The sequence below is a fragment of the Habropoda laboriosa genome, unplaced genomic scaffold, assembly GCF_001263275.1.
Source record: "Habropoda laboriosa isolate 0110345459 unplaced genomic scaffold, ASM126327v1 scaffold101, whole genome shotgun sequence".
NCBI classification, from domain to species: Eukaryota; Metazoa; Arthropoda; class Insecta; order Hymenoptera; family Apidae; genus Habropoda; species Habropoda laboriosa.
In genome coordinates this window covers 391,735-412,956 of record NW_017100207.1, presented here as the reverse complement: position 1 = coordinate 412,956, position 21,222 = coordinate 391,735, and the positions used below count along the sequence as shown (strand labels likewise).

At 42.4% G+C, this 21,222-nt stretch overlaps 1 protein-coding gene across 1 annotated transcript in view; it reads left to right on the top strand.

Annotated features, from left to right (window-relative positions):
* The window catches only part of LOC108570622 (zinc finger protein rotund-like), a 252,569-nt gene extending 231,661 nt beyond the window's left edge, over positions 1 to 20,908 (top strand). The window contains exon 6 of the mRNA XM_017932507.1: positions 19,751 to 20,908. Within this exon, the coding sequence (XP_017787996.1) occupies positions 19,751 to 20,908 (1,158 nt within the window). The remainder of the gene's footprint in view (positions 1 to 19,750) is intronic.
* Positions 20,909 to 21,222: the final 314 nt, after the last annotated feature.

The window sequence follows — 21,222 nt, the reverse complement described above, 5'->3', positions numbered from 1 at the left end:
TGATTTTTTTTTTTTTTTTTTTTTTTTTTTCAGATGTTCTCTGGTATTATTTTCTGATTTTCCAGGTATCTCCCTCGTTTATCGTTTCGCCAATTAATTGCAGTAGAACAGGAAATTTTTCACATTGTCAAATTTTTGATTTTGTTTCCCTTCTTTTCAGCAATCCAAATCTCCGCGCCCTCGGTTTTTAACGCTGCAATCCGAAAATTGTTTTTAATCCTTATCGTACGAATTTGCAATCTTCACAATGGAAACTTTTCGCGTTGATAAATTTTGTGTGCTTTTTTTCTTTCGCTGTTTTAATAATCCAAATCTCCAAGCTCTCACTTTTTAATTTTGCAATCCCCGTGTTATTTCGATCTTTATTTTACAAATTTCCAATATTTACAACGGGAATTTTTTCAATGTCCAATTTTCGCGATTTTTAAAATATTCAGCGAGCTTTAAATTTTTTTCCCCAAATGTACCGACGTACGAGGAAAAAATATTCCCCATCTCTAAGCGATGTTTCAGCAAATTTTCCAAAACCTATCGAATCATAATCGAGTAGAAAAGTTTCTCGAGGCTTTTTTAACCCATCCGCGAGAGAGAGAGAGAGAGATCGGCCGTTTATTCAACATCCCTCTCGCGGCGCACAATTTTTGCACAATTTCCCAATTAATCGGGATATAGAATCGATGTAAAACAGATCGATCCGGTCCCACGACAAAAAAAGGCGAAGAAGTGGCATCTCGATAAATTTTCACTCGTTAAAACCTCAATTACGAGCGTCCGTTTTTGCCAGGCGAGAGAAAGAAACAAAGGGTGCAAGAGCACAACGTTTTACAAGAAGCTGGACCACCTTTCTTCTCTCGTTCTCCCCTTCTTTCGTTCGGTCTTCCGTCTTTTTTCGAGGGGAAGTGAAAATTTTCCACGCCAATTAATCGCGAAAAGTTTCGAAAAACTCCAGACTTCCTTGATTTCACGATTTCAATCACTTTTAGGGACACTAATTGGTTCGAACACGGTTCGTTTCGTTGTTTGTAGAATTTTATTGAAAATATCGAATACACGATTACAATAATGAGAGAACGATCGTTGAATATTGACCGTGGAAATCAGGTGGCAGATGAGAGAAAAATTTAGTAGCTTCTTCATATTTCAATCTGAACCAGTGGAGTCTGGTTGTAGAGAGGCTGCGTTTACGACTGGTAATTGTTGCAGACGAAGGGATTCCTGCAAACGCCGAGAGTCGTTCTATGAAAACGCCAAGGAAAAATGTCTTTGCTACCTTTTTCACCTCCTCTCTTCCTTCCTGCTTGTCCCCCTTCGCTCCTCCAACTCCGTCCTTCCTCCGCGAAACTCGAAATCACCTGAGCTCGTTTCGCTGTAATACGTGCAGAGCACACTCTGACACAATATTTTTTGGTATTCAGAAAATTCGTTTTATAGGAGGTATGAAAATCGTTTTCAAGTTAACCCTTTGGGTACCAAATTTGAACACGTGAAACTAAGCGTGTAGATTGAATTTTGTTGCTCATTTTGAGATACAGGATGATACTAATTTTCACAAGTTTGCAAAAATTCTCTGTTAGAGAAATTAAGGAGTTTCCAAGTTTCGTGCTGATGACAGGATCTTAACCCTTTTGGTACCAAGTTTCAACATGGGAAACTAAGCCTGCAGATTGAGTTTCGAACTAATTTTCAAAAATTTGCAAAAATCCTCTGTCGGAAAAATTAGAAAGTGTCCAAGTTCCACGAGAACGACGGGACCTTAACCCTTTGGGCACTTTCAACGCAAGAGAGTAACACTGCAGACTGAGTGTCTTTGTTCATTTTGAGACACAGGAAGATACTTTGTTTAACGAAATTTTTCATTCACAATACAACATGTATTTGTATATAATTAACGAACGGTAATACCGATGAAAACGTAGGTCACAGTCCTCAAAGGGTTAACCACTCGAAAATGAACCACTAGGTCAACTTACCGACTATTGAAAAATCCTCCAGAATGGAAAATCGCCGAAAGACGAAGCTACAAACAGTTTCGACCGATTTCTCTCCGTAAAATCATCATCCCATCCTCTCTCTCTCCTTTTTCATCGCTAATTATCGCGCAGGAAGCGCATTAACGACTCCCCGCGCCATTTTATTTTCCAAAGTGTAATCGCTGCTAGAATTACAGCTCGGCCGCGATCTAATATATCAAACTACAAATGGTCGAAACCGCGGGGAAAAAAAAATAGTAAAAAGCAGAGAATAGAGGGGGGAAAAAAACAGAAGGGAAACGATCGTCCTCGAAGGAAAAGTCCCTGGCGAGAGTGGCTAGCCTCTACTAAATAGTGGTATCTCGCGTTCGAGATAAACCGAGTATCCTTTCGAATGCGAGTATGTAATTTCATGGAAACTATTTAGGCCGGTTAAAAGGCTATAATCCTCGAGAACAGAGAGAGAGAGAGAGGAAGGAAAAAAGACTAGAAGTTGACGTGGTTCGTTGATCCTTTTTCCCCTCTCCTCTTCATTTCATTCTTTCATCCTGTTTATTTTCTCCTTATTCTTATTTTTCCTCTTCTTCTTCTTCTGGTTGGTCGTTCAGTCAGTTAGTTTCTCGTCTGTGATCCTGAAACACGTCCTTCCTAGGAACGGGGTAATGAATGGCGGGAATAGAGTAAGCCCGATCCACAGGTGAGGAGGATGCTGGTCTCGTTTCGAGAGCACCGCGAACCGGAAGTTCGATGGAACGGCGACGACTGCTCCTTTCGCCAATGGAACGGTGTGTCCTCTCACCGGATCCACCACTCGAGACACGTTCCGATTATCAGTGATTTACGCGTGCGTTTAATATTACGGAGAAATGCTCGTTTTAATAGAATTTTACATGCTGCGCGGTTTTTTCTTGCCTTCTGCACGAGAGAGAATGTATTATACGAGCACTTGAGGAGATAATTGGTCGAATGTTTTTCAATGATCCAAGTGAGAGGGAATTTTAGAGGTGGGAGAAAGAAGAACGGAAAATTTAATTTTTGTGGACGAAAGGGCACACGTTTTATTTAGGAAATTCAATTATTGTACTGATTTCCTGCTTCTGAAATTGACACTTTTGAAACGATTCTGGGGACAAAGAAGAATTCAGAGATCAATCTGAAAAATGTGAAAATTTTAAGACAATTTTAATCTAGTCCTTTTTGTACCAAAACAAAATTCTTCAGTACTGTAATTATATATTCTCTGGAAAATCTTCAACTCGGACTTCCGTCTTCCTAGACTTTGTCCCAAAAGAAAAATGTCGGTATTTAAATTGGACGGGTGAAGATAACTCCTTGGTTCGAAGAAATTCTCTCCTATCCGGCGGAGCACGTATTCAATGTAGTACACGGTGATTCTCGAATTAATTCGCAAGAGGGTTGCAACGCGTTTCCCGTGCAAACGATCGCGGATTAAGGGCATGAGCGCGGAATACAAATTGCCCGGGAACGTTTTCGACGAATTGTAAATCGCTCGCTCTAATGTGATGTTCAATTATGAAGGCCGCGTATAAATGACTAGTTTACACAGACAGAGAGGAGAGAAAGAGAGAGGGAGGGAGGGACCAGCTGCGGGCAACCAGAGAGTGCAGCAGCAGCTCGCGTTTAATGAATGGCGGTTTCGCGGGCTTAAGCTCGATTCACACCTACCCACACGGATCGACGCGTCCACGGGGGAGGAGAACGTGATTTGCGTGCGGATAGGGTTGCGTGTGCTTGCGACTTTACTCTTACTCTTTGCTTCTTCTTTTTTTCTCTCAAATCACCCTCCTAATCGTTCCGGGGAAAAAAACATCTCTCCCTCTCCTTCGTTTATTTCTTCCGCTTATTCGCGGTTAATTGCCGGGAAGAAATGATCCCTTGATATTTCCTTGTGGTAATTAATTTGTTGCTTAAAGTGTTTTAAATTGATCATCAAATTTCAATCAAAATTTAAGGTTTACCTTTCCGCTGTACTTAATTAAATTATGTCTCCGAGTGTACTGCTGTAGTTTTCCGAAAGAAAGAAAATTCCAAGTTTCCATCTTTCAGCGATTGCCAGATTAACAGTCTTCGAGTGAATTACGATTTGGAGTGTCCTGCAGTAATTTTCGAAAAGGAAAGAAAATTCCAAGTTTCCATCTCTCAACGATTGCCAAATTAACAGTCTTCGAGTGAATTACGATTTTGAGTGTTCTGCAATAATTTTCCAAAAGGAAAGAAAATTTTAAGTTTTCGTCTTTCCCCGATAACCAAATTAACAGTCTTTGAGTGAATTATGATTTGGAGTGTTCTGCAGTAGTTTTCCAAGAGGAAAGAAAATTTTAAGTTTTCGTCTTTCCCCGATAACCAAATTAACTCATCGACTGAATTACAATTTCGAGTATTCTGCACAAATTTTCGTCGGCAGTTTTCCAAAAAGAAAGAAAATGTAAAGTTTCCATCTTTCAGCGATTGCCAAATTAACAGTCTTCGAGTGAATTACGATTTGGAGTGTCCTGCAGTAATTTTCCAAAAGGAAAGAAAATTCCAAGTTTCCATCTCTCAACGATTGGCAAATTAACAGTCTTCGAGTGAATTACGATTTTGAGTGTCCTGCAATAATTTTCCAAAAGGAAAGAAAATTTTAAGTTTTCGTCTTTCCCCGATAACCAAATTAACTCATCGACTGAATTACAATTTCGAATATTCTGCACAAATTTTCGTCAATAGTTTCCCAAAAAGAAAGAAAATTTAAAGTTTCCATCTTTCAGTGATTGCCAAATTAACAGTCTTCGAGTGAATTACAATTTGAAGTGTTCTGCAGTAATTTTCCAAGAGGAAAGAAAATTCCAAGTTTCCATCTTCCCGCAATAACCAAATTAACTCATCGACTGAATTACAATTTCGAGTATTCTGCACAAATTTTCGTCGACAGTTTCCCAAAAGGAAAGGAAATTCCAAGTTTCCATCTTTCCTCGATAACCAAATTAGCACTCTTCGATCGGATTATGATTCGTTCGATAGTATCGAAGATCTTTATCTCCTCTAAGGACCGTGAAGAAGAAGAAGAAGAAGAAGAAGGAGAAGGAGTAGACAGAAATGTGGAAGGAGTAGAATCGAACAGAAGTCGGCCGTCGGCGTGAAAAAGAATCCGCCAGGTCGAGTTTCGCTTTTCGTTAAGGGTGGTCGAACGGACGGCCAATTAGAAAGAGGATTGTATAATTGGGGAGATAAAGAATCAGCTGGGATACTCGTTGGTCGGGCACCTACCAGCTGCCGTATGCAACCAGGGGGACGAGATTGCCGCGAGAACGAAAAAGATGGAATCATCCGCCGCATCATCATCGTCCTCGTTATTATTATCATTATTGTAATCGCTGACAATTTTGTGTCGTGGCTCTCTGCTCCTTGAATTCAACCCCCCCGGAAATATTGCTTCCCTCCCCCCTCCCCCTTTTTTCCCTTCACTTTCTTGGATATTCCCTTGTTCCTTATCTCTCTTACATTAATATCGTACAATTTTCGATGATTATAAAATAACTCTTAATTGCTAATCTCGAATATTTCCGACAGGAATTTTCCATTTCCCGATTAAATTACCAATTCTCTTCTCGAACTGTTTCACCTCCCTCCCTCTTGTAGAATGAACATTTTTCTGCGATTCGTTTGGCCAGATTTTTCGCTAATTTTTTCGAAATTCGCAGCAAGACTTTGGAGCGTTCGGAGAGATTTTTATTATATCTCAGGTAAAAATGCGCGAGCGAAATTCAGTAGCGTCGTAAACTCGATACTTTGCAAGGCTAATCAGTTCCTTCTTCTTCTTCTTTTTCCCCCCTTTTTTTTCATCGTAGATTCCTATCACGAAAATCGCGGTGCGTGCCGTCTAGATTTCAACGTCCACCTCGCCCCTCTGGCCATCCTAATTAACGCCGGAATATTGCGCGATTACGAGAGCATCAAGCCCTGCCGTTTCTTACCCCGTGTCCCTTATCAGAGCAATCTTTATGTTCAGCATCATCATTCATACAAGTGGCTTACATTGTCACCGTGTGTTGCCGTGTGCCGCTCGTAATTTTAATGGAACGCCGCGGTAATCGATAACGAAAATTACTCCCCGGTTGCCTTATTCTCTCTCTCTCTCTTTCTCCCGTTCGCCTTCTCTTCTGGTCGGTGTGCTCTTGCCGTCGCGGTCGACGTCGTTATCATTAGCATCATAATCGTCATCGTGTGCCATTAAAGAAAAGAACCAGTTTCGAGAGAGGCCGTCCTGCGAGAAATTGCGTGCGAAACCACGCTCTCTCGACTCGAGTTTGCCGATCACGCTGTTGCGTAACTGTGGATTTTTCTAATTGGACGCTTGCGATTGATTTTTCTCCGCAGTCAGATTTTTCTTCGGTCGAAATTAAGCACGTTTTGTCAGGGAACTGCGGGGATTTCTTTACTCAGTTACGTGTGAAAAGTTACACGGAGAGATGACACAATGTCGATGGTGAAAAGAGAGTTTAATTAATTGAGAAATTAAGGTGAGTCGAAAAAATTAGAGATTTTCCTCGGACAGCAATTGTGCTAGTTTTACCAAAAAATTTCGAATCTTCCTTTATTTGTTTCCACATAGAAAGTAACACAGAACAGCTGAAAATTAATCGAGAAATTAAATTAGACCAGAAATTTAGGGGGTGAGTGCAGAAAACTGATCTCGAGAAAATCGAGAATTTTTATTAACGAAAGAATAAAAAAAAAAAAAAACGTTCCACATTTCCCATTCACTTCACGCTAGTACCACGTGTAAAAGAAGCACGGGCGTTAAATCATCGTGACGAAAAACCGGCGAAAAATTCCGCCGTCATCCCGGAACCGAGAGGTATTTCGAATTGTCGCATAGTTGCACGATCGTTTATCGTTCATCGCGATAAAGAGTCCCGACGAAAGGGCCACAAAGCGTCACCGCAGAATCACGGAACGATCTCTATTTACACACCGGGTTTCTCCCCTGTTCACAAAGAGAGACACCCTTCGAAGCATTTTCCGTGCACGTGGGTCCAAATAGGTCCCAGATGACGGTCACGGCAAGGGGTGAAACGATGAAAAGGGAGGCATTTTTCCCCGGTGTGTACAATCGTATTCGCATAAATCGTATGGAAAATCAAGTAGCCGTCGTGTGCTCGATTATACTCGTTCTTTCTGGTGGATGATGATGAAGATCCGGCACAAAGGGTGAAGAGAGAGAGAGCTGGGTGAAGATTATGATAATAGAGGAATCGCGTGTTTGGTTTTCTCTCTCTCTCTCTCTTGCCGCGTAATTCGAGTTTAAATATCCTTGAAATTTTTCTTCATTAATATTCCAACCCGAAGTATTTTATAATCCCGTAATAATGATTTTCCAGTGATACCGAACAATTCTTCCTTCTTTTTTTTTTTACCTGTGTATCTTGAAACCTTTCGACATTCGGGTAATTACTAAATTACAAAATTAACCTGGTAACAACGTGAAGAGAAATTATATTTCGTAACAGATTTTACATTTTAACGAGAGAGAATCGAGAGATTGATAATTATAATAAAGAATTTAAGCTTGTAACGATATAATGTTGCAACAACGCGAGTAAAGATAATTATAAAATTGAAGGGGGGGGGAGGAAAAGAGTGGGTAATTTCGAAAACAGAGATAGCTGGAGAGGGCGTAAATGTTTGCAGATTAGCTTGGAAATCGCGTCGATTCTAGAGCGTCGCGACGTCGTTCCGCCGTTCACAAAGGGATAATTAATAATTCCAGGAATAATTAACCGCGGGTTCTCCCTCTTTCTTTCTCTCTGTCTTTCTCGAGGCACGGAGAACCCGTTTCGATTTCAGTTTCGCGTAGAATCGGCTGTGTATCATTACCACGACGTTCGAGAAACGTTAACAACTGGTAATGACTAGAGCACGATGGCTTGAAAACCTGTCAACCGAGACAGGGGGCTTGCACAATACCGTTCCCGTAAATCGTGCCTCTCTGGCCGCAAGAATCCGCTTAGTCAGACTCCCTTTTAGCCGGAATAAATATTTCTCGAAACAATCACGAGCGTTATGGAAAACGTTGCATAAAAGTGGTGCCTCTGGTTCAGAACCCGCCCCAATCGATTCGTCCACTCTCTGTCTCTCCCTGGCTCTCCCTCTTTTTTCCACCTTTTTTCGTCGTTTCGATTAAGTGTAATTAGGCGTGTTGGCTATAGACGTCTGTTAGAAACGTATCAGAGGAAGTTCCGTGGTCTGATATCCCATTCAACGTGGTATTTCTTCTTTTTATTTCAATAGCGAAGAGGGAGGGTTGCAAGGATAATATCTACTTGGACGGTAGTTCGATATTGTTATTATTATTTTGTATACTCTCAACTTTATGCGGTTTAGAAGTTTCACTATGGAGATTACAGGAATTGGGATTATTTTTATTATACACTCTTAGGTTTAAACTTGATAACAAATCCAAGTGCTTGATAGTCAAGCGAAAATGAAGATTTTAATAAAAAAATATGATTCTATCACTGAATGTAGGAATCGCTGTACTACGGAGCACAAGTTTTTCGTATTGGTGTGCATAGAGATTTACAGAGGCTTAATTCTGTTGGAACAATTTTAATTATTATCGTTATTGTACACGGTTGAGCCTAGATCTGAAATTGGAGCGATAACGAAGATCTTTCTTAAAAAAAAAAAAAAAAAAAAAAAATTGATAATTCACACGAACGAAGGCTGAAAAGGAGGGAACGTATGAAGAATGGCTCCTCCTCCCCGGCTGCTTGTCCGACAAATATTTTCTCTTCGTGGAAGCGCAGTTTCACGTCAACTTGTAGAATGACGGATGGCCGTGTGGTTCCCTTCCCCCTTCGTTCTTTGGGCCCCTCTAAGGGCCTGTCGAGGGCACGCATAAGTGCCTTTTCGAATTTTCTCTAAGGATCGTTGAAGATCTATCCCGGTAATCTGTCGATTCTTCGTGGGCAGGAAACATTTGCCGATTTCTTGGCCCCTTTCATCCAGCCCACCCTATGTAACATTTTTCTCTTCTTTTCTCTCTTCCCCCCAATCCTATTCTCGATCCTCCGCAACGAAAGCCGGGAATTTGTCGATGAAATGATCGATCGAATTTTTTTTTAGCGCAATCTTCCGGTGAAATTTTCGTCTCGAGCACGTAGAAGGGTTGCGATTTGTTTATTCGTCTGCGTAGAATATTCCGTTGCCTCAAATTGGCCATTTAATGGCCACACAGAAGAGAACGATTCTACCGTAAGGGAAGAAAACGTTCTTGTTCCTTGTTTTGTAGATTTTCCTTGAATTATATTCAGCTTTACCGTGGAATAATTGTTATTTAAATTCACGGAAACTGTATTCCTTAGGTTTATCGAATAATCTACCACAAAAGTTCACCGTCGTTTTTTTTTATCACCGAGTCTCTTCCTCGGGGAGAGGATCTCTTTGTTCGCTCGCTTTCAAACGCAATTGGACGTTCTTCAGACGATAATCGTGGGGACAATTTTTTTCTTCTTTCTTTTTTTTACCAGTTGCACTGTGTTTCCCCTTTTAGATGTTTATTATTAGTATAAAAATGGCATTCATTGGATCTCCCGTTTAATGGACGTTTGCTTCGATATAAAAATGTAAACTCGCGAAAGCAAAGGAGAAGTGAAATTATTGTAGGGAAGAATTTCTCTTACAATTCTCCGTAAACTTACAGATATTTATTTCACAATGAACGTGTACCGTTCGCTCGAGTTTCTTTAACACAGCAATACTGAGATTTATCTTTTGTCACGTTTATGTTAATATTAGCAAAAATACCATTTTTTTACTAACTGTAGTAACGTTAAAATTCTGAAGGCGGGTTACTTCGAATTCAACGCGAAGTAACAAATGTAATAGTATATTTTCGAAGTGAAAATACAGAAAGAAAAGATTTCACAAATTTTCGTCTCCAGAATTGCGAACCTTTAACCCTTTCTCTGCGACAGATTTTAGGACATAACGCGCGTGCCAGACGATAGATCCTCCAGTTTCGGCGTTTCAAAATTTTAAAAATATTCTAAAGTCAAAATTCCAGAATTTATCCTTCCCAAATTTCTCTTATTAAATTAAAATGGAAGCGCGTAAAGGGCAAAAAAGTGAAGTCTCGAAAATTTTCAAACCGCCTACAAACACCAACAACAGCGAAAGGGTTAATTTTCACAGTTGATCGAATCGCGTATTCCCCGTGTCGCAGTTTCAAAATTGAACCCTCGGAAAAAATGGATCACGAGGGCAATTTCTCTCAGCGCAAAAATTCAACGGTGGTAATTACCCGTTTGGCGTGGCGCGGAAAACCAAAACGCTAATTCCATCCGGCGGAAAATCCAGGCGTTTCTCGGCCACGATCACCGGCGGTACGAAGCGCGGCGAATAAAAGATTGAAACGCTGTCGGTTGGGTTGGTGTACCAAATAAAATTTCCGGCGGGTGTACACGGGTGAACGTCGATGCAATTATCGCGCGTCGAGCGTGGCCCAACTCCGGTGACACGTTTCGCCGCCACGAAAATTTCTATCAACAGGTTGTCACGGGGCTGTGGACGGTGGTTTCCAAACGGTTTGAATCACTTTCACCCCCTCGTTGGCACTCTCTCTCTCCCTTGCTCTGTCGCTCTACGATGGAAATTGACGCGTGGCAGATCGAGTTATTCGTTAAATAACCGTATCGACTCGATGTTGACCGCGCGGAAATCGTTTCACCGAATTCCCCTGGCCGCAACTTCGTTCCTCGACAGATTCCATTCTGGAGAATAGGAGAAATAAGGGTACAACGGTGTGAATTATCGCAGGTTCCATGGAACTGATTAAATCGAGATTTTAACCCCAATCAAACCCTTTATTCAGACTCGTTTAATTTTGTACGATGGTTTTCAGTTCTCCTTCAGTTTACATACAACGAAATAACAGCTGTTGTATTATTCACGGGACGAATTCGTCGTATAAACGGAGAGGAACTTTTCAATTCGTAATTTCCTGGTTAATCATATTTTTACTGTTGATTTTTTATTTAGCGCTCTTTGATATTCATTTGTGATTGAAACGAATGGTTTCATGGTAGACTGTCCGGTATTTCCCTGAGATATCAGGAAAAATAACGTTCACTGTGGTCACACAGTATGTTGCAAACGTCGTAAAAGATAATAATTATCTTTTATAGCCGACTTTTTTTATTCGGAGAACTTAGGAAAGATCGCTTCTACAGGGTGTCCCGTAACTCCTCGAACACCCGGAAATGGGGGGTTGCTGGGGTGACTCTGAACAACTTTTTCCTTTTCCAAAATACAGTCTGAAGCTTCGTTTTCGAGTTATTAACGAAAAACACTGGCCAATTACAACGCGCGTAGAGCCCGCGCTCAGGGGCGGAGAACAGAGGCTATTTTCTTCACGATTCCGACTAATTGCAGTTTTTTCAAAAATTTATACAAATGTCAGAATGACGGCAAAAACCCATTTCTCTAAGCCTTATAAAAATAGCGGTGCAAAGTGAAATTTTTTTGACAGGAAGCTTCAAACAACATTTTGGTAAAGGAAAAAGTTGTTCAGAGTCACCCCAGCAACCCCCCATTTCCGGGTGTTCGAGGAGTTACGGGACACCCTGTATAGTATAAATATTCGCAGAATTGTATTCGACGGTAATTTCTTCGACCAGTTTCCGTGCGATCTTTATTGAGAGAACGACTGATAGGCGTTATCGTTGAATAATTCGACGGAACGTACACGGTGTTAATATAATAACACACGTTCGCGTGTTTTCGGTAGTGATTATCGTCGGAATTAAGCGGAGTCTCGTCTGGCTGATTGTGATTTATTGAAATTTGGAAAAATTGTTAATTTGTCGGATTTACATTCGGTACGTCATGTTTAATTACAGACGAGAGCCGAACCGAAATATCTCTCATATTTTACGTAACGCGAAATAATAGTAAAAAATATGTTTATGGTGACATTTCCTTCGGGTTTCTTTTCCTCTCGATTATTATTTCGCTGAATGGGAATGTTGATTGTGATTTTTAATACTGTCGGAAGAATTACACAAGAGAAACAAATTTTTATAAACCTTGCAGAAATAATGCTCAATGCTGTGTTGATCAAGATCTCGAAGAGTGAATACAATGATTCGCACATCAATTATCGTTGATTATTTGCTTATCGTTTCGTGTAATAAGATTACCGGTATGTACATGGATAAAATCGAATAAATCTTTACGACTGGAAAAACATGGAATTTGTAAAGTTTGTTGTAGCGAAGAATTTTGACGATGATAGTGAGCGCGGTTAAAAATCCATGGATCGATGTATTATTTTTAGCGACGGAGTAAAAGGATGAACGACGATCAACCCGTAATGCAATCTGGTCGAATAAATTTCACCGTTTTATTTCTTCGTCGTTTTAATCTCCTCGTAGTTCCGGTTTCGTTAATCGCGATAAATAATTTCGTGCTTTTCTATCTCATCGAAAACGAGAAGAAAAACACACAGATACTGGCGTTGTTGTACAATTTATAAAAAATGTTTCGTATTAATTCTACTCTCGTTAGGTGCAAATTACCATAAACAAAAGTTCCGGTGGAAATTTGTTTAGCGGAGTATGCTGGAACTTAGAATAATTGGGTGAATTTTTGGGAGACTAATTCGTGCAAATTTTGTTTTCGCAAAAATTGAAGAAGAAATTTGGTATAGTGAAGTATGTTTGAATTCAGAATAATTGGGAGAATTTTTGGGGCACTAATTCGTGCAATTCTTGCATAAATTAAGGGGAAAATTTGATTCAGTGAAATGTGTTGGAATTTAGAATAATTGGGACAACTTTTGAAAGGCTAATTCCTGCAAATTTTATTTTTTTTTTTCTGCAGAAGTGGAAGGGCAAATGTAATTCAGTGAAATGTGTCGAAATTTAGAATAATTGGGAGAATTTTTGAGGGACCTAATTCGCGCGAATCGCGCACGACCCTGACGACTACCGAATGTTCTCTGGCCACGCACCGTCATTAAGGTCGAATATTTAAATTGAATTTACGAGTCCTGGCCCGAGGCTACGCGTAGGCACCGGTCCAAAGATGTGGCTGGATCTACACGAAGGATCTGCCATGATCAACCTACGATCTCTTTCTCTCTCTCCTTCTGCGGTGCCACGAGAAAGGAATGGCCGAGGTGAACGAAAATTTCGCGTGAATTAAATTAAACTTTTCTTATCATATCTGAAAAAAATTATTTCTCCTCGATAATTGGACTCTTAATATTCATAGAATTTTTTTTACCATTCCTCTAAATATTTCTCACTACACACTACATTAATTAAATTTATCTTAATTACAATATCGATCCTCGTTATTTTATCTCAAATCGTACAATCTCTTCTTCTTCTCCTTTTTCTCGGGATACATCTCACTGAACTACATATATCAATTAAATTTATCTTACTAATTATCATATCGATCATCGGCTATTTTATCCGTAAACTATTTATATTAATTAAATTCATCTTGTTAATTATCATATCGGCGTCTCTCTTCGCTGTTTCGTCCTCTGTCCCGAGATTCTGAAAAACCTCAGCGATGACTCGGTCCACGGTAACCTTTCGCGGACGCGTCGGAATTTTTCGTAAATTATTGTGAACACTTTCCGCCAGACGGTTTTTAGAGTCCGCTGATGAATAATTCACGAATTATCCTAAGCTCCGCGCGAAAGACAGAGAAAGAGAGAGAGAGAATCCTGAGAATATTGACACCTTCTTAGTTACATCGTTGAAAGGATCGATCGTCTGGTAAAGTTCAATCTACTCTCGATTTACGAATAAATCGATCATCCTCTCTCCTGCCTCGCTTCATTCTCGCACAATTGTTTCCTGTCATATTTTACAAAATAACACTTGCCACTGAACTTCGTCTCGAGCCGAGTAACAGTTAAAATAGAAGAAAGGAGGACAGAGTGATGGTGGAAGAAGAAGAGGAGGAAATAAAAAGAATTCTCTCTCTTTCGCCTGGGACTCTGCTGAAGCCGATGATCGATCATTCTCCCTAACAGTCATCAGGAGCGTTCTATGCCGAGAAATTACCGCGAACGTGATTTTCTCGGTTCCTTAAGCGGTCGTGCAAAGTAAATCGTTCTCGATTAATCAGAGAATTACAGAAGTAACAGCGAAGCGGCCTCGAGGCCACGCACAGTCCGAGCCGTTTCGCAATTAAAAGTGTTAATTTCTCGCATACCCGCTGCCGCTTTCGGAATTCGTCATTAGTATTTTTCATTTCCGATCGGATTCCGTGCCCGTTCCTGTTTCGAAACCGCACAAATTGCAATTTTCAACGCGTTCCTTTATTACGCCGACCGAAAAAAATACGAAATTCTACATCAATTCGGCGCCTTCTCGGCTACTTCGCCGCCATATGTTTTCGTGGAGCGAGTTCGTCGAAAGAATAGATAAAATTGTGAATTTTTCAAACAAGCTTTGAAGTTCACAAGAATTAATTTTTTACCGAAAATCGTCACCGCGATTCCGCCTCTCGTAGATAAATTTAGAGATTCGTCACGACGTGTGACTTTTTGCTACACCTTTTCGTCATTAAGAGTGAATCATTCGGCGAGGCAAAGAGAGAAGAAACGGTGGAGTAATTTCGAGCAACGTATCAGGGTCACGTCGAAAGTCTCCTATCAATTGAAAGTGTCAATTTGCAACCCGGTGGCGCGTGATTTGCATCGAACGGAACGTCGCTCGCGATTATTTACCGGACGGACCTTCGCGTTCGCTAATCGCTCATCCTCCGCGACGTAATAACTCGCGCGCGAAAGAAACGTTCCGTCCAGCAGGCCTGTCCAACTGAGAATCGAAAGAGAACCCTCGCACTATTTACACATTTTTCAAATCGTTCGCAATTTTCACGAAAAGAAGAAACTCACCGGTGAGGGTTAAAAAGGCGCGTCTCGTAGGAAATTAGTTGAGCATTAAAGTCTCCAAGCGTCGTTAATTAGCCACTTTACGATTGCTTTCCCCCGTGACCACGTTCTTTTTACGAGCGTTGTTTCTCTCTCGAGAGAGAGAGAGAGAAGACAAAAAGAAATCGTGTATCCGTCCAAAAATCATGACGTTGCTATCATCAGGCTATTTCGGATCCAGACTCATTTAGAAGAAGAAGAAGAAGAAGAGAAAAAAAAAGATACATCTTCATTAAACAAAGGAAGCTACATCAGAACGAATAATCAATTCTTCGTGGATTCACCGAGTGAAGGGTCGCGATCTTTTTTTCTTTCCTCCTCTCCTCATCGTCAAAGTGAGAGAGGCGTAATCACAGAGTGCTCGCGAGCGCGCGTTGAGCAGTTTTTAATCGACATTCCGCGTGATTCCAGCTGAATTTCCTACCTCGATTCCTTAATCCTCTCTCGATTAATCGTGGTCCGTGGAGAGCGGGAAAGAGGTTAACGAAGGTGAGAGAGAGAGAGAGAGAGAGAGAAGGAATCGAAGGTAGAAGAGAACACGATCGCGTTACGTGGGCCCTGAGTGTGCGAACTTGACACCGGCAAGGACGCGTTTCGAAAGGAGGAAATAAAAAATACTGGTCCCAGGCCGTTAAAGGACGTGGCAAGTCAGCTGTTGAAGACACACGCAACAACCATCGCCGAATAAATCACGAGTAAAAGGATCGTAGTCGTTGCCTCTCGAGGTCGAGTCTCTCTCTCTCTCTTTCTCTTTCCTCGGAGGATCTGTGTGTGCGGCTGGTAAAAAAGAATTAAGGAAGATCTCGCGGATATCGCGAAACGACTAACGGTATCCATGTCCGACATTTTTGATTCCTTTTTTTTTTTTTTTTATTCTAGGCAGAGGTAGGTCCCTCTTCTTCGTTTCTCCTTTTCTTTTCAATGTACGTTAGACGGTGGACAGATTAGTTCGATAAGGGAGGTTGGTTACATGATCCGCTTCCGGTTTAGCTCCACGGCTGAACGCTACGTCGATTTCTGTTGAGTAACAACCGGGTTTCAGTCGAGCTTAGACGGATTTAAGAGTGGAACTTCTTCTACAAATGTTTTGCGTTTTCCTACGTAAATAAATTTCTATGGATTAACAGCGGTGGGTTTCGGATTACTGTGCATCGAGATTGTTCGGAAATTTTCTTCTACCCAAATCTGTAGCAAATCGAAGTGAATTGATGTTAATCACGTGCAACTTTAATTGCAAATTTGTGAAAAATTCAGAGCAGATTCAGTGTTGGTGTGAAACTTTTGGTTGAAAAATCGCCACTGCCATTTCTGAGAATTATCAGCACGCTAATCGAACACCTTAGACCCCAATTTTCACGTAAAAATTGCAATCAACGTATCACAGAAATTTACCCCACCAATGATAATTCCATTTCTCTAAAAAAGTTACTTTCACACAAGTGTTAACATATTTTCGAAGCACCCGCTACGTTGGCTCTTCAATTCCACCACTCTCCAACTTCTCCGTCGACATTTTCAGTTTTCAATTCATCCTCCAACCGCTTCAATATCCTTATCCACGTATTCACCGCTCTGCACCACATTTCTAACGTTTATACTACTGACCCCTGACCCTTATTCACCATAAGGAAAACACGTTTCGCACCAATTAGCCAGCGACTATACTCCAAAGCGAGATAAGCGTCCACGGTTTATGAAACAACCAGTCCTCCTCCTCCGTAGAAGTCTATTTTACTTTGCCCTTTGGCGTTGCATCCCTGAACCCTTCGTCTCGCCCGCTCCCCCTTTCTCTCTACTCTAGGACCCATATTTTTATCTTCCCTCTGCAATCCTGTAATTCCAACGAAGCTCATCTTCCTGCCTGTCTCGTGTTCCTATAATCGTATTTTCCCGCGGCTTACGCCGCTCTTTCTCCACCGCCGTTACATACATATCCACCGTCGCCGAAAAATTCTGTCTGTGAAAAACGGGAGAACAAGAGGGGCAAGCATAATCGTAGTGTGATACAGACACCGGTAGATTCGCACTCGCGTTTCTTTTACGCACGCGAGAGATAATCTCGCGTATTTATCCGTTCCGCTTGGATCATTTCGCGATTCGAATCAGGAGGGAAAATCCAATGCAGCTCTCGCGAGAGATCATCGAGCAGCAGGTTTGAAGCGCGTCGATTCACTTGTCGTGTTCCTCTTCCTACTCGTAAATCAATTTCTCCACGATATTATGTACCACTTTGCGTTTTGTGATTCCGTCGACAGGATAAATCCGCGGAAATTGAAATTGGAAAGGTTTTTTTTTTTTTTGGTTTTTCGAAGTTAACGCTTAAAATAATCGGTTATTATTTTTTCGACTGCCTACTTGGACTTTGGCTAAATTATTATCATAACGGTCGTAAGGCTTTGGTAACGGTTCGATCCACGGAGAAGACACTTCCGCCCGGAGGCTGCGCCGTCAGTTTCGCCGCGTGGACGAAATTACGACGATAATCTGCTCGAGTTTTTTTTCGGTGACTGTGCGACGAGTCTGACCCAATTCAGCTTGCTTTCGAAAACCGTCGTCGAATCTGGGAAACGTGTGCGTCTAGCTCGAGTGGAGCCAGTATTCTTAGCCAAAATTAAGCGCGTCTGTGTACACTTTTGTGAGGTGGGATGATAAAACGATCGATTTAACCCTTTAAATTCCACTGAATATTCTTTATAATAATCGTTAATTCTTGCTAAATCAACCGTAATTCTTACAGGATTAATTTTGCAATCTTTTAATTATCTGAGTTTTGAGAATTTGAAAATAGATCGAACATTGTTCAATTTCGCTCGAAATTTCAAAGATATTTAAACTCCAATTATACTGAGAAGGAAAACTAACACATGCGATTCTTCTGAAATTGCAATCACACTCACGATCGATGAAAAATCGGATTAATCAAATCGGGTAAAGTATCGCAGAGATCTATCGAATATTAGCCTGTTGGACGAACGTTCGAACATTCGTTTCATCGATTACGCTCGCATAATGAAGTGCATAAGCATTGTCCGATCGAGATCGTGGACACAGACGGAAACGCGTGATCCTTGGAAGGCCATGGATCTGTGCTGTGATCCCGGGGCGTGGCGCAGAGTGATCCGAGAAAGGAATCCGTCGTTTTACGTAACAATCTCGAGCGATCGACGATCAGCCAGGAAACCGACCGCCTTTACATCGTTCCTCGCGTGTCCAGGATAGTTTCCACGATTCCTCCGCGTCCTCCTGGTGCGATACCCTCTCTCGTCCCTCGATCACTCCACTTCCAAGAAGTCTGAACACGCATCGTCGTTATTTCCAGGATGGAATCTCGTGACCCGAGTGAATTACATTGTTGCTCTCCTCTCTCTCTCTCTCTTCTCATTCTTCCGAGGAATCAATCTGTGGACAAATTATCATGAGACTTGCCCGATGATCGTCGTCACTGTCTACTTTTAGGATCGAAATAGAAATTCGGCAACCTCTCGAACGAGAGATTTTTAGAACTCTGTCTTAATACGATTCCGTGGAGCTCGGTGAGAAAAAGAAACCGGTCCATCGTCGGGGCAAAAATTGGTCATTCGTGTAGAAAATGATTCGTAGAATCACCGGAAGTTCCAGTTACTTTGTTTCCTCCTCGTTCGCCGGGGCATCAATTATAGATCGGACAAATTAGAACACCGACGGAGTCAGTATTGATAGGAATCATCAGTGGCGGCGGTAATGAGCATTTCTCTGTCTCTGTTCGTTCCAAGAAACGAAACTGTAAGGAGAAAGAGAAAGAAGAGGTATTTTAAGGCTACCGACGAGGAACGAGAAGAACTACCGTACAAAGAGAGCCGAGACACACCGAGGGCAGGAACAAAAAGGAGAGAGAGAAGAAGAAGAAATATAAAAGTAGAGGAAGGCGAAAGACGGACAGAGAGACGAAATAAAAGGATTGGATGGAAGGGGGAATTAAGAGAGGAAGAGGTGAAGAGAGACGGAAAAAGAGAGAGAGATCTCTATGCGGTAGCTAAAGCCAGTCAGTCAGGTATGCCTGCAGGCTAGGCCATGATAGACAAGGTCATCCTCTCCCCGCTTTACACGTACGCTCTGGCTACCGCCAGTCCTCGTTTACATTTATTTATTTATAAATATACCACGACGCACGGCTAATGCGCCGTCTCACAGAAAGAGAGAGAGAGAGAGAGGAGGAAGCGGAGCAAGCAGCCGGTTACGATGGAAGGAACGAGACCGGACAAGTTACAGGACGACGATGGAACCCCTTCACCTGTCGATTGGTTCTTTCATTATTCGGTTAATCGCGGCTTGCAATAGACGCCGCTAAGGAAAGGCTACTGACGTTGCGCCGCGATCCTCTTATGGGATACCGTTTACGATGAATAAAATTATTGGTAAAACCCCTCGAGTGACGATTAAGATCCTCCGATGATGGTTATTTTAGGGAGAAATTGGTTCTTTGGTTTAGTAGAAAGGAAGGAATAATTTAACGGATCAGAAAAAGGAGAAGTGCACTGCTCCTTAATTTCTGGGAAATGGAAAAATTCGTATACCTGGTTATTTGGTAAAACGATTAGCTCGTGATAGGACGAACACATAATTGAAGTTTTCAAGCTCTTCGAGACTTGACACATTCCTATCCACGGAATTTTCACGATAAATTCCATCGATCGTCGCTTTCCCTTTCGCAACCCTCGCGTCCTGGCGCTTCTCGGACACTACCGTACGCAACGAAGAATACGAACATATTCACACGACGACACCTGTAAGTATTGTTAAGTATCGCAATTAACACCCGTTCTATCGATTCTGTTGACAGATCTTCGGTAGCAAGGCGGACCTGCAGCTCCACACGCAGATCCACATGCGCGAGGCGAAGCCTTACAAGTGCACCCAGTGCGCGAAGGCGTTCGCGAACTCCTCGTACCTGTCCCAGCACACCAGGATCCACCTGGGCATCAAGCCGTACCGCTGCGAGATTTGCCAGCGGAAGTTCACCCAACTGAGCCACCTACAGCAGCACATCCGCACGCACACCGGCGACAAACCGTACAAGTGCCGGCATCCAGGCTGTACGAAGGCGTTCAGCCAGCTGAGCAACCTACAGAGCCACTCCCGTTGCCACCAGACCGACAAGCCGTACAAGTGTAACTCCTGCTACAAGTGCTTCTCCGACGAGCCTAGCCTGCTCGAGCACATACCGAAGCACAAGGAGTCCAAGCACCTTAAGACGCACATCTGCCAGTACTGCGGCAAGAGTTACACACAGGAGACCTATCTAGCCAAGCATATGCAGAAACACGCGGAGAGAACGGACAAGAGACCGCCGATAATCGGTACCGGTCTTAGGCCGTCGATTCACGCGATGGCGGCGCATCATCAGGATCACTACTGGCCGAAAGTTAGCCCGGACTCGATGATCAGCGATCTACACGATCGGTTGCCCCATCATCACACCGACTACCATCAGAATCAGAATCCGGAGATGCTGTTACCAGGTCACGGACACCGTGGCGATTACAAAGACATAGAGAACGACTCGAGGCAACAGACACCGCAACCAGGGGCGAATCATCATCCGAACAGTAGCTCAGCGTTCACACCGATCTCCTCTATCTCGATAAACTCGATCTCCTCTATGCAACATCCGTTGAACCCGCTGAACCACCTTCACTACCCAGGCAGCCATCATCCAGCCTCCAGGCCGTACCTCTACGAAGCGTTCAACTCGACGCAGAAATCATCGCCGGCGTCCTCGTCGTCCGGTGTCACGTCGGGCACCACGAGCAGCAATCAGAACACGACCTCGTTCCCGAATCAACTGATCAGCCTGCATCAGATCAGGAATTACGCTCATCAGCCGAATCTAGGGAATCTAGGGAACCTGGGGAATCTGGGGAACCTGAGCAATCTAAGCAACCTCAGCGCGACGATGGAGAGCCACGCTCTTCTCGGCGGACTCAAGGAGAAACAGTAACCACTCCTCCGGCTGGTCTTGGAGATTAGGAGAGCAGATTTCGCTATTTCTCCTCGGTTTCCTCGTTTTTTCTCGATCGCGTACGCCGCCCTTGTTCCTCTTCGTTCCGCGTCCTGTAAGGATCGCTTCCGATGGATCCTCTTTCTCTCGAGAGATCCTCCTATGACCTTCTTTTAACAAATCATTTTCAGCGTGTGCACGCATCCTGATTGTCCTCTCTCTCTCTCTCTCTCTCTCTCCTTTCGTTTCTCTTTCTTTCTAAGCACGATTAACTTGTCAGGGTGAGAACTTTAACTTCGGGGAGCCCCTTTGCC